This window comes from Lipotes vexillifer, unplaced genomic scaffold (genome assembly GCF_000442215.2).
Source record: "Lipotes vexillifer unplaced genomic scaffold, Lipotes_vexillifer_v1.1 scaffold606, whole genome shotgun sequence".
In the NCBI taxonomy this organism is placed as follows: domain Eukaryota; kingdom Metazoa; phylum Chordata; class Mammalia; order Artiodactyla; family Lipotidae; genus Lipotes; species Lipotes vexillifer.
In genome coordinates, this window is record NW_006780574.1 from 337345 (window position 1) to 351641 (window position 14297).

At 35.5% G+C, this 14297-nt stretch overlaps 1 protein-coding gene across 1 annotated transcript in view; it reads left to right on the top strand.

Annotated features, from left to right (window-relative positions):
• The window catches only part of LRP1B (LDL receptor related protein 1B), a gene marked incomplete at its 5' end in the record, with an annotated part of 1013530 nt that overhangs the window by 180668 nt on the left and 818565 nt on the right, over positions 1–14297 (top strand). Inside the window, 3 exons of the mRNA XM_007453725.1 lie at positions 2806–2977; positions 6259–6402; positions 11489–11725. Coding sequence (XP_007453787.1) covers positions 2806–2977; positions 6259–6402; positions 11489–11725 — 553 coding nt within the window. The remainder of the gene's footprint in view (positions 1–2805; positions 2978–6258; positions 6403–11488; positions 11726–14297) is intronic.

Here is a 14297-nt window from a genome sequence, read left to right on the forward strand (position 1 = left end):
TTTCCCTCTATTAAAAAAAGAAAAAAGCACACAAAAGAGAAACCAGCTGAAATAAATCAAAAAACAACAAACAAAACCAAAAATGCTACACTAGTAAGAAAGAAAAGTATTAGAGTAGGGCAGTAAATATGACCTACTTACTAAAAACTAATTTAAGTAGTTCATTTGTAAGAAACTGAACTATCATCTGTCCCATGTGGCATTGGAGATATATATATTTTTTCTGCTAACAGTGCATATGCTGGCTCACAAAAGTATCGTTATTATTTTAATAGGTTGGATTAAATTTTGCCTTCTGATGTATTCAGGTACTTCCTAAAATAAGAATTTTGTGAAAAGCACTGAGGTCAAAATTTTTCCCATCTGTATAGTTTTCCCCTTGCTGAATTACAAGGTTTTGCAAATAACACTCAATAAACACCTGAAGGAGATCTCTAAGTGGCAATAGCCTTATTCACTAGTTTACTTTTAAAATTCAATTTTACCTCACTGATCTCACTAATTTTTTGTGAGATTCTCATTCTATGGAGCTGAAATAAGTGACTCTGTTTTCTTTTGCAGTGCAAGGCACAAATATTCTGTAATTGTCCTGTAAACTTACTTTGCCTTTATAATCAGCTTTTAACAATGGAATGTTGTCACTTCCTTGGCAGGTTAAAAAAATGCACTAATCTGGGTGGTTAAAAAAAAATGTCCAATATTAGAGGTGAGGTCACTTATTTCTCCCTCACCTTTGACTGTCCTTAAAACTTGGATTTCCTTGGCAGTCTAGTTATGACCTCAGAGGACCTAGTCTCTAAAATGATGATGATGGACCTTCTTTTTACCTATATGTATTTAAAATTTTAAACCTTGAAACAAGAATGAGGAATTTAAATGATCTTCCCCATGACTACTTTTAAAAGTTTTTTAGTATCTGAAGTTTTTAATTATTCCTTTTTTTTCCCATTTCTATTGCCTGTGTTTTGCTGGTTCCCTAAACATATGCTTAGTCTGCCACTACGAAATCCAACAAAGATAAACTTTTGTATTTGTCCTGTAGGCAGAATGGTCTATGCACCACACCAAGCTCCTGCCACCTTTGTTGGGGGTAGTTAGCAGACCAGGCAACAGTGTAGGTACTTTATGGTAAACAAACCCTTCTGAAGGAAAGCAGCGAGGCAGTGAGTAAAATTTGATGGCTGTTGTGTGAACATGTTTTTCTGCCCTCACCAGTTGCCCCCTCTGTAACCATGCTTACTTTCTCTCCTGAGGCTTGGATTGGCAGTTACATAGACAGCAATGTGTTTAGGCCACAATCGCACACTTCCAGATGACTGGCCCCAAACTTTAAGCAAAGCATGCATAAAATAAATGACAATTAATGGAAGACTTTAGCTTGCTTGTAATTTTTACAGGAAAAAAAAAAGTAGTGCCCAAATCAAAATTGGGTCATAGATATATTTAGTGAATATGATGTCAGTTATGTGGAAAATATTATTAGTAAATACACATATGCCTACCCCTACAAACACTGGAGAGTAACACTAACACTGAAAATGATTACTGGGGCTTTGACGTAGAATGATTCTCCCCCTTAATTCCTAACTTTCATTTGTAGCCTAGACATGAAGAAATGAAATACGTCCAAAAACAGCGTGAAAAGCCAGTCTTCTTTTACTCAACATCTCCTATAAGAGGATCAGGAATAGTAATAAGGAGACATGTAAGCTAGAAAGATAGCAAATGAAATGCTTTTGCTTAAGGTACAGAACTGGCATGATTTCCTAAGTAGAAATGTTTGTGATTTTGTTCTATATAAAATTTTTTTTACAGTCAAATCATGCATAACTTCTCAAATTCTCTTGACTACAAATCTATACGCAAAGTACACTAGAAGTACAATATAATGCCAAAAGATAATGACAAATGCTTTTTCATCAAAATCTGTACGGCAAATCAATTGACAAATCTACCATACCTCGGTCCAGAGCCATTTTAAATTGAGTATATTACAAGGCGTGCCTAGCATGTGCCTTTTTGTATGGGAAAATCAGTATACTTATTCTTCCTTTGCTTTACTGGAAGTTTTCCATCAGTTCAAGAAGTCTATTCTTACCCACAGTCCCCAAGACCTGTGCCAAGGAGGAGAGTTACACCGTTAATTGTGAAGTGTCGTGGAGAGCAGTACACATCGTTATTCTCAAATCAGAGTTCCATTTTCATTATGAATAGGCTTTAGAAAGAGTGCAGTTTCTGAGTAGAATGCTGACATTTTCTTTACAATTATTCCAAATATGTGATTTTGTTGTTTACTATTTTCCATGCTGGGGCTGCTATTAGTCTAAAAGTAACCTGTATTTTAAAAAAATGGGATTTTCAAAGGTGTTTTCTCATCACTCCTTTCACAGGTAAAGCAAGCCTTTTACAGATTCTACATATCCATGGCTATATGAAAGTGTAGCCCACAAAAATATATCCAATTTTACATAACAGTGCCATAAGCATGTTATTGAATATGCTTGAAAGTTTGGTTCTCACTAGGCTTTGAAAAGTAGCTACTGAACATGTTTTCTTAATGAAACATGAATAAAATTATCTCCCATACATTGGGTAGTGCTTTAACCACTACTGCATAACGTTTTATTCTCAGAGAAAAAATTTAAATTAGTGAAATGTCAAATTCTGTGAGAGAAGTTAAATGATAATATGGTTGTGACTCTCCAACTATGGGAATTTTCCACAGGAGTAAATAGCAATCAGTTTTTCTTTCAAGTTGAAAGCAACATAATTAAAAATCACAGTCATTTTTGCCCCTTTTTATAGGTCAAACATCTTTATGGTATAACTGTGTTTGAAGACTATTTGTATGCAACCAATTCTGATAACTTCAATATCATACGGATAAACCGATTTAATGGCACTGATATTCATTCATTAATTAAAATGGAAAATGCTCGAGGAATCCGAATCTATCAAAAAAGAACTCAACCGATAGGTAAGATTCAAGACTTCTTCATAGCCTTCACAATGGCAAACTGAGTGGGGATATGGTCCTTGTGCCTTTGGTTGGTGTTAAAGTGGGTGAGCCATAAATTCTCTGTTTTGATAGCAAAAATGTACATGTCTGCATGATAAAATGGAATAGAGCTCCCTTCCCAAGTCTAAATGACAAATTGTTCAGTTGCTATTGAATCGTTTCTACAACCATAGAATTAAAATGACGGCTAGATTTAGATTCAGGAAGGAACTTGCACTCGATGTATGTATACAGGAAACCCAGATGCTAAGACTTTAGGGAATTTTTTTATATCATTCTGGGAAACATTTCAAATTAGGTGATTTCCTTGCAGTATCTGTCTAGTTTTTATTGCAGTCACTGGGCTCTCTTGACTGAACATCCCAATCATTCCTTAACACATGTTAAATAAAAAATAATTTTTAACGAGAAGGCTACAACATTTCTAAGTATTCCTCAAAAACAATAACTACTTTGCATTGTAGGTTAGTGATGCTTGTTCATCAATACAGTTTAGGCTCAGTCATATATAGAATAATGTAACATACAAAAACTACCACCCAAATGTCCATCATCTTTTGTGCTTCAAATTAAAACGAATTTAGAATTATCTAACCATTAACATAAATTCAGCTTAGGCAATGTATTATCACATATACATATTGTGTTTACAGGAAATTCAAATTTTGAATTCTGTAGGTAACCTTATTAGAGCTTAATATTAGGTTTTATTAATTCACCAATTATTCATTGACCATTTACTATGTGCCAGGAACTGTTCTATGTCCGTTGAGAATATAGTTGTGATAAAACAGACCAAAACATCATTGCCTCTATGAGATTTGCATTGTTGTAAAGAAGACATATTTTAAAAAAAACAAGTAAATTATCATTCTATTAGAAGATAGTAAGTGCTATGGAAAAAGATAAAGCAGATGAGTGTCAGGAATGGGGGTAGTTTGCAATTTTATGTTGAATGGTCAGAGGAAGTCCCATTGAGAAGATGAAATTGCATGAAGACTTTAAGTAATTAAAGGAGGAGAGAGGCAGGTAGAAAGATGAGCACACACAAAAACCACGAGGAAGAGCATGCTTGGATTGTTCAGGGAGCAACAAGGAGACCCATAGGTCTGGAGCAGAGTGAAAAGAGGAAGAGAAGTAGACAATTAAGCTGGAGAAATGAAGGAGGACCGTAACAAGTAGGGCCCTGTGGACAGTTGTAAAAACCGTTGCTTATACTTTTAGTGAGATGGGGAGTCCTTAGGAAGCCTTAAGCAGAGGAGTCTCATAATCTGACTGACTTTTTAAAGGAATCAGTATGGCTGCTATATTGACAATAGGCTGTCAGGGACAAGGGTGGAAAGTTAGAGATGATGGTGGATTGGACCAAGATGGTAGTAGTGAAGGTGGTGAAAAGTGGCTGGTTAGACTCAGAATATATTTGAAGGTAGAGCCAACAGCATTTCTTAATGGATTTGATGTGGGGTGTAAATTTAAAAAGAGGCAAGGATGATGACAATTAGGCTGAGCAGCTGGAATAATTGAGTTATTTTTGAGATTAAGAAAACTCAGTTTGGAGCAGACTGGGGGCAAAGAGAAAATGTATAATTTTTACATGTTATTTTGAATTTCTGTCATAAATTCAGATGGAGATTTCAAGGAGGTATTTGAATATATAAGTCTGGAGTTCAGGGGCAAGCCCAAGCTGGACAAAACAATTTGAGAGTCATTGGCATATAGGTGACATTTAAAGCCAGGAAAATGGGTGTGATCACCAAGGAAGTAACTATAGATGGAGAAGAAAAAAGTTCCAAATAAAGGACACTGGGACACTCCAACAATGAGAAGTCAAAGACAATAGGAAGAACCAAAAGAGGAGACTGTGAAGAAGCTTGTTAAATTCAATTGGCCATTGGATTTAGCAGCATGAAACTCATAGGGATCTGACAAGAGCAGGTTGCAGTGAAGAGAATGTCTGGATAGAAAGGATCTGGGAAAGATAGGAAGGAAAGAAATTGTAGAAAATGAGCGAGGATAACTTTGAAAAGTGTTGATATTAGGTGGAGCAGAGAAATGGGAAGCTAATTGAAGGATTTCTGTGGGAATTAAGGTTAAAATTAGAATTTTTACCCCCCCCCCCCAAGATGTGGAAATAATGGCACATTTGTATGCTGATGGGCATGATCCAATGCAGAGAGCAAAAGTAACGAAGACAAGACAGTGAGAAACTGGAGAGTTGCTAAGTAGGTAAGAGGAGATGTGATCTAGTATAGAAATGGGATGAGACTGGAAAATAAAAGCAACACTCTTGTGCAAAAAAATAAACTACATTTCAGTTATCTTTTCATTTAGAGAATGCAGAATGCAGAAAGAACATAGCACAGTTTTCAAAAGTATGTAAGTTTTAATATTAAAAGAAAATTGTCATATTACTCATGACAATTCCAAGAAAGTCGTGATTGAAAAGAAATATAATTACAGTAATACATAAAATCTTACTGGTATTATTCCTACTACAGCATTTTCTCTTTGACCTTTCTTCTTTTCATCCTCTCCATACAGTACTTTTCCTATTTTTGTTTCTTCTCCACCTTCTACACTCATAAAACAGCCTTCTATTCCATAACCTCCACATGAAAACTCAGCCTTCTCCTTTTGACAGTTATAGTCTCTCACACACACACACACACACACACACACACACACACACACACACACACACAATTCATTTTGTGGAAGGGTTCTCCAAATGGCAATGGACTCAAAATTGAAGAAAAAAATTTATCTCAGCAATTCTCAATAAAGGTAATCACTGAAGCACATTTATCCTAATTTAGGTGCCCATATAATAGATTATTTCAGAAGAAATCCTTTCTCTGCCTAACTACCTAACCTAGGATATTTTAACAGTATTTTTTTAATATTTGCCAGAAAAGTGTATTTTTTAAAAGTACAATAAGCATGTACCCAAAAATCATGTTACTTTTATTTTGCTTGCATATAAACAGTTTAGGTTAATATAAAAGCATTTTATCTTCTCAGAATTTTTTTAAAAGGTAGACTTAGGAGGATTTTGGCAAATCCCTACCTTTTCTTTTTTGGAGTTTAAACTCTTTTCCAATTGATTATGATACAATATATTTGGGTATATAGATTTTTGCTAGGATTTCCTCTTGCACTGTCAAAGTTTCAACATACTGATGCACATAATTATCTTGTCTTTGGAGAATTTCAAGCATGCTCTTTTTCATTTGTTGTAGTCAGAAGCCATGCATGTGAAGTGGATCCATACGGAATGCCAGGGGGATGTTCACACATCTGTCTGCTCAGCAGCGGTTACAAAGCACGGACCTGTCGCTGCAGGACTGGCTTCAACTTGGGAAGTGATGGCAGGTCATGCAAAAGTATGTTATTGAAAATCAAACATTTGCCAGCAGCTAATGCTTCAGAATAGGGTTCTTAGTATTAATTAGGAGCATCAGCATCAGTAATAATGTGAGACATCATCAGGCCAAATTTGCCTGTGAATGTGTACAAGCCATTTTTCTCAAAATCAGTATTTAGTTTTTGTTTTTTTTTTCTCTTTCGTACGTGTGTGATAATGTGAATGAGAAAGCTAATTGGGCTGTAGAGTCACCAAATTTCTGGATCTTTGGGAACCGTGCTTTAGGGAAGATTTTTAGGAAGATCCTTTCCTTAATTCCCTAAAGAATGTTCATGATCTAATGAGCCTGAATCGTTGGTTAACCAGATTTTCTCATTTTTGAACCAAGATGCTGCCTCTAGCAATAGGTGTGTTTAGTCCAACAAAAACCCACATTAAGTAATATTTCACTGTATCCAGCATTGGGGATGAAATTCATTTCATTATTTCACTTTCCAAGTAACTGGAGCTATACTAATTAAATATCAATCTCTAACAATTTTGTTAAAAAGTTATCTAGTAGTTAGACATATCTTTGTTTTATTTTTGAAATATGCTAGAATAACTTAATTATTCTTCAGTTAAATAAGCTAATAAATATTTTTCACACATGACTTTTGTTAAGTTTAAATTTTTACACAAAAATTAAGTTCTTTACTCAGGGTCTGCATAATCAGATGTAGTTTTAATGGCCGTCATAGAAATGGTGTCCATGTGGAGACTGTTGGTTTTTAGATGTCCCACAAATACCATAATTTTTAAGATTATGATGACTGCTTTTTTTTTTTTTTGCGGTACACTGGCCTCTCCCGCTGCGGAGCACAGGCTCCAGATGCGCAGGCTCAGTGGCCATGGCTCACGGGCCCAGCCGCTCCGCAGCATGTGGGATCTTCCCGGACCAGGGCACGAACCCGTGTTCCCTGCATCAGCAGGCGGACTCTCAACTACTGCACCACCAGGGAAGCCCCTGATGACTGCTTTTAACAGTGTATATTTTGTCTTGATTTATTTTTGTCTGTGCTCCCTCTCTGACCACTGCCCTGCCATCTCTTTTGCTTTCTTATCATATGCTTGCTGAGGACTATGAAATGAGATCTCTAAATTTGTTATAATTTTAAGTCTAAGTGGTTAGAACTCATAGTGCAAATATTTTTAAATTGAGAACCCAAGAGACTTAACTGTGATAAAATACATGCCTTTTAGTACTTTTTTTTATGTCCAGCTTTGTATCAAATGCTGGGAATGTAGAGACACCAGCTCTCATGTTCAAGAAATCCTCTGGGTAATTGAAGGTTTTGTGTCAGAAGCCTCAAGATAGGGGTAGTTTTGTGTGTGTGTGTGTGTGTGTGTGTGTGTGTTTGTGGTGTGTGTGTGTGTGTGTGTGTGTGTAACCAGCCTTTAAACTGCTCTGGTTACCACTTGGGAAGTGATGGCATGTCATGCAAAAATACAGTCATGCACATTTATCCATACATATGTACATGTGTGTGTATATATGTATATGTACATTTATATATGTGTACACATACATACACACATATATATATACACACACACATATACATATACACACACACATATATACACACACATGTTTGGTGGAGAAACATAAGATCAGAGTTGCATAAGCTTCAATCATCCCTAATGTAGTGATCAATCAGGGTACATTTTCATTTAAATTAACAGAAACAATTCTAGGTATTTTAAGCAGAAAGGATCAAACACAAATAGGTACTTACAAAATCATTGAGAAGCCTGAAGCAGCAGCTTCTAGACTGGGTCTTGGGAACTTTCCTCAAAACCACCACAAACTAGTCTGGCTTAAGCTGGAACACCTACCGTAATCAGAAGCTAGGGCATCGGGAAGCCGCAAATGGCAAACATGGTGTTTCAGAAACATACCATCTTAGCTGAGATCTAGGGATTAGGAAGTTTGCACCAAAACTATTAGCTCCAGAAATAATATGTCATACTGGAAAATAAAACAACAAAAAAAACACAGCACAGCAAAAAGATACCCTCTTCCTTGTCTCTTGATATACAGAAAGGAAGAAGACTAATGGGGAAAAATCCAGTTTCTCCGTCAGATAAATACCAGCAGAAGCAACAAAAGGTGGTCTCATTTCTATATTCCAAACTCAAGCTAGTACATCTGACTTTAGGTACTTAAATCAAAACTAGAGCCATGGCTATATCGGTGTCTGTGAAATGTAGTTTTTAGTTTTCAATTGTCTATGGTATAGGAAAACACAGAAGAAACTTCAGGTAGTGAATGATTGAAAAAAGTGACTGAATAAAACAATGGGAAAAATAGTTACCATTCTTATTTAAAATATACATATATATGCACACGTGCGCATACACATATACACACATACATTAAACCAATGAAGTATTGTGCCAGGTTTACCAATTAAAGCATCAATTAAAAATACAAGCAAAAATAAATGTTAGCAAGAATAGATATGGTGAAACCAGCATTCTTATGCTTTGCTAATAGAACTGGAAATTGATACCACTATTAGAAAGACATTTGATAATAACATACAAAAGAGATAAAACTGATAACATCCTTTAACAAGTTATCCCACTTTTGACTAAAGAAATCCATTGTAAATGTATGTATAATAACAAAAACCCAGAAGCAATCTAAATATCCTACAGTACGTAAGTAGCTGACCATATTATGTTGCCTCTCTAGCAGGGAACATGATGCTGCCATTGAAAAGAATGTTTTGAAGACCTTTTAATGACACAACAAAGTATTGTTAAATTTTTAAAGTTAAGTAGTAAAATGCATATCTAAGATCCCAATTTTTTAAAAAAACAAAAGTATCTATGCGTATGATGTTGGTAAGGAATACTCAGGTATGTTAATTTTCAAATGAATCTACTTTTAAATAATGTAAGATAGTATCTTTAAAGAAAATAACAAGTAGGTAGACACTGAGAGGTTGTGAGGGTAATGAGAAAGAGGGATGTTAATATTCTTCACCCAGTAATTCCATTTCTGGAAATGTATACTAAGAGATATGGGAAAAAGCATATCTCAGCGTTATAATAATGGAAAGATAAAATCAACTGAGGAATGATTTGGCAAATTATCATATATTATATTGATCATACTGAAGGAATGTAAGACAAAAATAATAGATCAGGGACTTCCCTGGTGGCATAGTGGTTAAGAATCTGCCTGCCAATGCAGGGGACAAGGGTTTGAGCCCTGGTCCAGGAAGATCCCACATGCGGTGGAGCAACTAAGCCCATGTGCCACAACTGTGGAGTCTGCACTCTACAGCCCGCGAGCCACAACTACTAAGCCCACATGCCACAACTACTGAAGCCTGCATGCCTAGAGCCTGTGCTCTGAAACAAGAGAAGCCACCACAGTGAGAAGCCCGCCCACCACAACGAAGAGTAGCCCCTGCTCACAGCATCTAGAGAAAGCCCATGCACAGCAACGAAGACCCAACACAGCCAAAAAAAAAAAAGAAAGAAGAGGATCATCACAGAATATAATCTTAATGCTAAGGTTTAGTAATAAAAGCAGAATGCAAAACATATTCTCTTCTATATTAGTGTGCATTAGAAAAATAGCTAGATAAATTAAATTTGAAATAGTCACACCAAGGAATATAATACAGCAATGAAAATGAATGATTACTGCAACAACCAAAGATGAATATAAATTATGTAATAAGAATAAAATTAATAGCACACATGCAATTCAAACACACAAAATTAAACAGTCTACTGTTGGGAAATACAAACAACATATGTGGCAAAACTTCTAAAAAATGCATGGTAAACACAATAACCATATTATTGTATATAACCAGAGATACTGGATGTCTCTGGGATGCAAGGGGGTGGGTTTGGGGCATGTGTGTACATTCTAATGTTCTGGAAATATTCTTAAGATCTATGCTAGGTACATGAGATTTGTTTTATTTTTTATTCTTTAAATATTAACATTTTGTAAATATTTATATATATTTAATATTTATTAACACTAATTTAAAAAGAAAACGAGAAAGAAAATATATAAAATGATTATATAGTTTGCATTGAGGGTGTTGAGCTTACGAGTAATTACTTATTTTTTTCCTCCAAATTTTATAATGTAATTATTTTAATTTACTAAGAATTTCACTATGGTATGGTTATCCAAATATAATAGTCATATGTATCCTCAGTTTTCTTAATAAAACCTAGTATGTTTTCCTTTCCATATGAAGTATTCCTTTCAAAATTATGTACACTAAACTAATTATAATGTGCCCTAGCAATACGAGAGCCTTGCATGTAGTTTCATATAAAAGTCTGAAGGAGTTCATTCATTCTGTAGAGAAAGCTTCCTTGATTCTTGCATTTTAACCCAGGACACAGTTTTTTGTTTTGTTTAGTTTTTGATAAAGGCTGTGTTGTACATTAGAGTTACCAGCAGACAGCATCAGCCTCTAACGTTCTAATTAAGATATGAAGAAAGAAGTGACACTGTAACTGGCATTTTATTTCATTTCTTAAAAAAAAAATCACGTTTATACAAGCTATAATATATTCACATGCAAGTTATGTGATACTGTGTGATTCTTTTTGTTTGCTTCTGACAGTCTGTAGATGCAAACTCTGAGTAGGGGGTGTGTTTTAAATATTCTGAAGTTTTTAGCACTGTCAAACATAATGAATGCTGCAGTTAGTATCTACAGATATGTTAGATAGATTGTAATGAATTGTAAAATTAAATGTGCCAGTTGTTTTAATAAATGTCCATTTTACAGTTATAAGTTATCCAAGGATCTGTCATGTTTTTGCTATACAGTTACAGGCAAAAGAATAATTAACTAAATATAACCTATTCACAGAAGTAATTTCTGTTTTAACTAAAGTAACGCAATTAGCTGGCCTTCTTGCATCGAGATGCATCTGGCATATTTTAGGGTTTAATTTTTGGTACTGAATTTAAAAAAATGTTAATTGTGCCAGTTAATTAAACAGTGGCATTATGCAGGGTAAAGAAGATTAGGCAGCATCGGTTGTTTATGTTTGTAATCTTTCTTTTGCAGGACCAAAGAATGAGTTGTTCCTCTTTTATGGGAAAGGACGCCCAGGAATTGTTAGAGGAATGGACTTGAATACCAAGATAGCTGATGAATACATGATCCCCATAGAAAATCTGGTAAACCCTCGTGCTTTAGATTTTCATGCAGAAACCAATTATATCTACTTTGCTGACACCACCAGTTTCCTAATTGGCCGGCAGAAGATAGATGGCACAGAGCGAGAAACCATCCTGAAAGACGGTAAGTGACAATATGTATCAAACTGCCCAGAGACAAAACATTTATTTAAAAGGATAAATCCAATGTATGTCAAACTAACTTTAACCAGAACCCAAGTTACTGTTGATTTTAAAATATTTGTTAATTTCTATTTCTTGAGTAACATTATTTCAATATGTTTTCCAAATACTGACTTATTAAAACCTTCATTACAAAATTGAACTTGCAGTTGTCCACTACATTATAAGTATTACAGGAATTAAATTGAGCTATTAATCCACCTTCATGGAAAATGCAGACTTACAGTTATATGTGTACAGTGTTATATGGTAGAACATAAGATTTAACAGGACATTGGAGACTTTTGTAATACTTGGTTCTCGCTGGAATATTGGTCGTGCCACTCAAAGTTCATTAAAAAGATCAATGTTCCCATTGTCCTCACGATTCTTGCATATTGTTTTTGACGTTATATTACAATTGAGTTCTTTAGAGTCACCCTTGAAATAATACCTGCAGAGAAACTTTGTTTATACCTATTTTTATTTACAAATACATATGTTATTATATATAATATGTAAACATATATGCATATACTTTATTAAGATCAGTGAGTTTCATAAATTACTTGGCTTAGAACAACTGATCAATAATGAAATAATATAACTTTGGTATAAGTAAAAAACATCTTTAATAATCAAGCAAACTGAATCTTCGACTGCCTGCTAGTCACTTTTAGGCGAGTTACTAATGATTCTGGACCTCAGTTTCCTCATATATACGGTTTGCTTCTCAAATATTCAAAAAATCCTTGATTTAGGGACATTAATTGTATGCTTATTATATGAAGGACACTGTGCTAGCTATCATAGGAGATTAAAAAAAATGTTAGGAAATGGCTGCTGCCTTCAAGGAGTTTATAATCTACCTTTGGAGATAATATAAACTCCCCCAAAATATTGGGTTGGCTAAAAAGTTCGTTTGGTTAGTGAATACGTTGTTCAATAAAGGTCTTGGTGAAAATGAAAAATGTGTCTTTTATTTTTACTTAAAACCAAATGAACTTTTTGGCCAACTCAGTATAAAGGCTCTGCAGCATTTAATTTAATAAGTTCAAAGCTGGCCCAGAGGAATACATGATTAATGGAGAATGTGTAATAAGAATACACAGGAAGGCAGAGGTGTCTTTATCTGGGGATCCTCAGAGAACTGTTTTGTGAAGGAGGTAGTATTGGGGCTAGATCTTAAAGAAAGAATGTTAAAGGGGAGGAGAGTATATTTCAGCACCAGGAATTCCATGAGAAAAAACCAAAACACCGAAAAGCACATGCTCCAGAAAGAGGATGAGAGGAACATTAAGTGGGTCACTACTGCAGGTTTAGTTTACAGGTAATCATGACAGAGGTGCTGTGGATCCCTAAAGGTAGTGAAATTCAAGGCCTTAAATGTGAGGTGAAGGGGCTTGGATAAAATCCTGAAGGGGTAAGAGGAAATGCATTTGAGCCAAAGAATAATGTGAATAAAAAGATATTTTAGGGGCTTTCCTGGTGGCGCAGTGGTTGAGCTGTCCGCCTGCCGATGCGGGGGACACGTGTTCGTGCCCCGGTCCGGGAAGATCCCACGTGCCGCGGAGCGGCTGGGCCCGTGAGCCATGGCCGCTGAGCCTGCGCGGCCGGAGCCTGTGCTCCGCAACGGGAGAGACCATAATAGTCAGAGGCCCGCGTACCGCAAAAAAAGAAAAAAAGATATTTTAGGAGAATCAATCTGGTGGTGGAGTACAGAGTGAATCAGAGGGAGGAAGTAGAGAAATGGACTAAAATTATTTACAGCATGAGTGGTAATGCATGATGGTCTCTCCTATCTTTTAGAGGGATTGGGGACAGCATGAGAAGATTATTCATTCAACTCAGGTTCACTTTAAATCAAACTTTAATGATAAAAATACACCTTCCACAAGCGACAAATGAAGTGCTAAAATGAAAAATATCCCTGTTTTTGTCTTTTTTTATAGTTTACTGATGAAGGCAATATCAATCCACCATGACTTAGCCACCTAAGGAGTGTCTAATTAGAGTCAAGAGTTTTACTTTAAATTGCATGAGGCAGAGGCTGTCTGCCTACTTTTCTCTGTAATTCAATAACGAATAATAGGAACTTGACAATTTTAGAAGGACAATCAACTTGCATATTCTAAGTAGATGCATTTGAATTGCTCTAATTTTGACCTAGACTGACGTGTAATATAGAGGATCCTTGGGCTCTTTTCAAAAAGTGTCAGTTCCTGTGCTGTGACCGAATGTTCCAGCTAATAATCCTAACTTTGATAACCATATCTAATCAGTGACATTGGAGTTCTTTGCATTTTACCACAGCAACAGAGGTCAATTCTAATGGCCACTTGACTGCCAGGCACATCTGTACAGTGTTGCTTTGGCAGTAGGAAGGTTCTGAAAACCTGTCGATTTTTACACCTGAAATATATTTAACATTTTGATTATCCTATACAAGGGACAGCTTAATGTCTTTATTAGTTTATCTTGCCTCTTACTAATAAGGAGAATAATAATACACATTATGCTGTGAGATTAACATG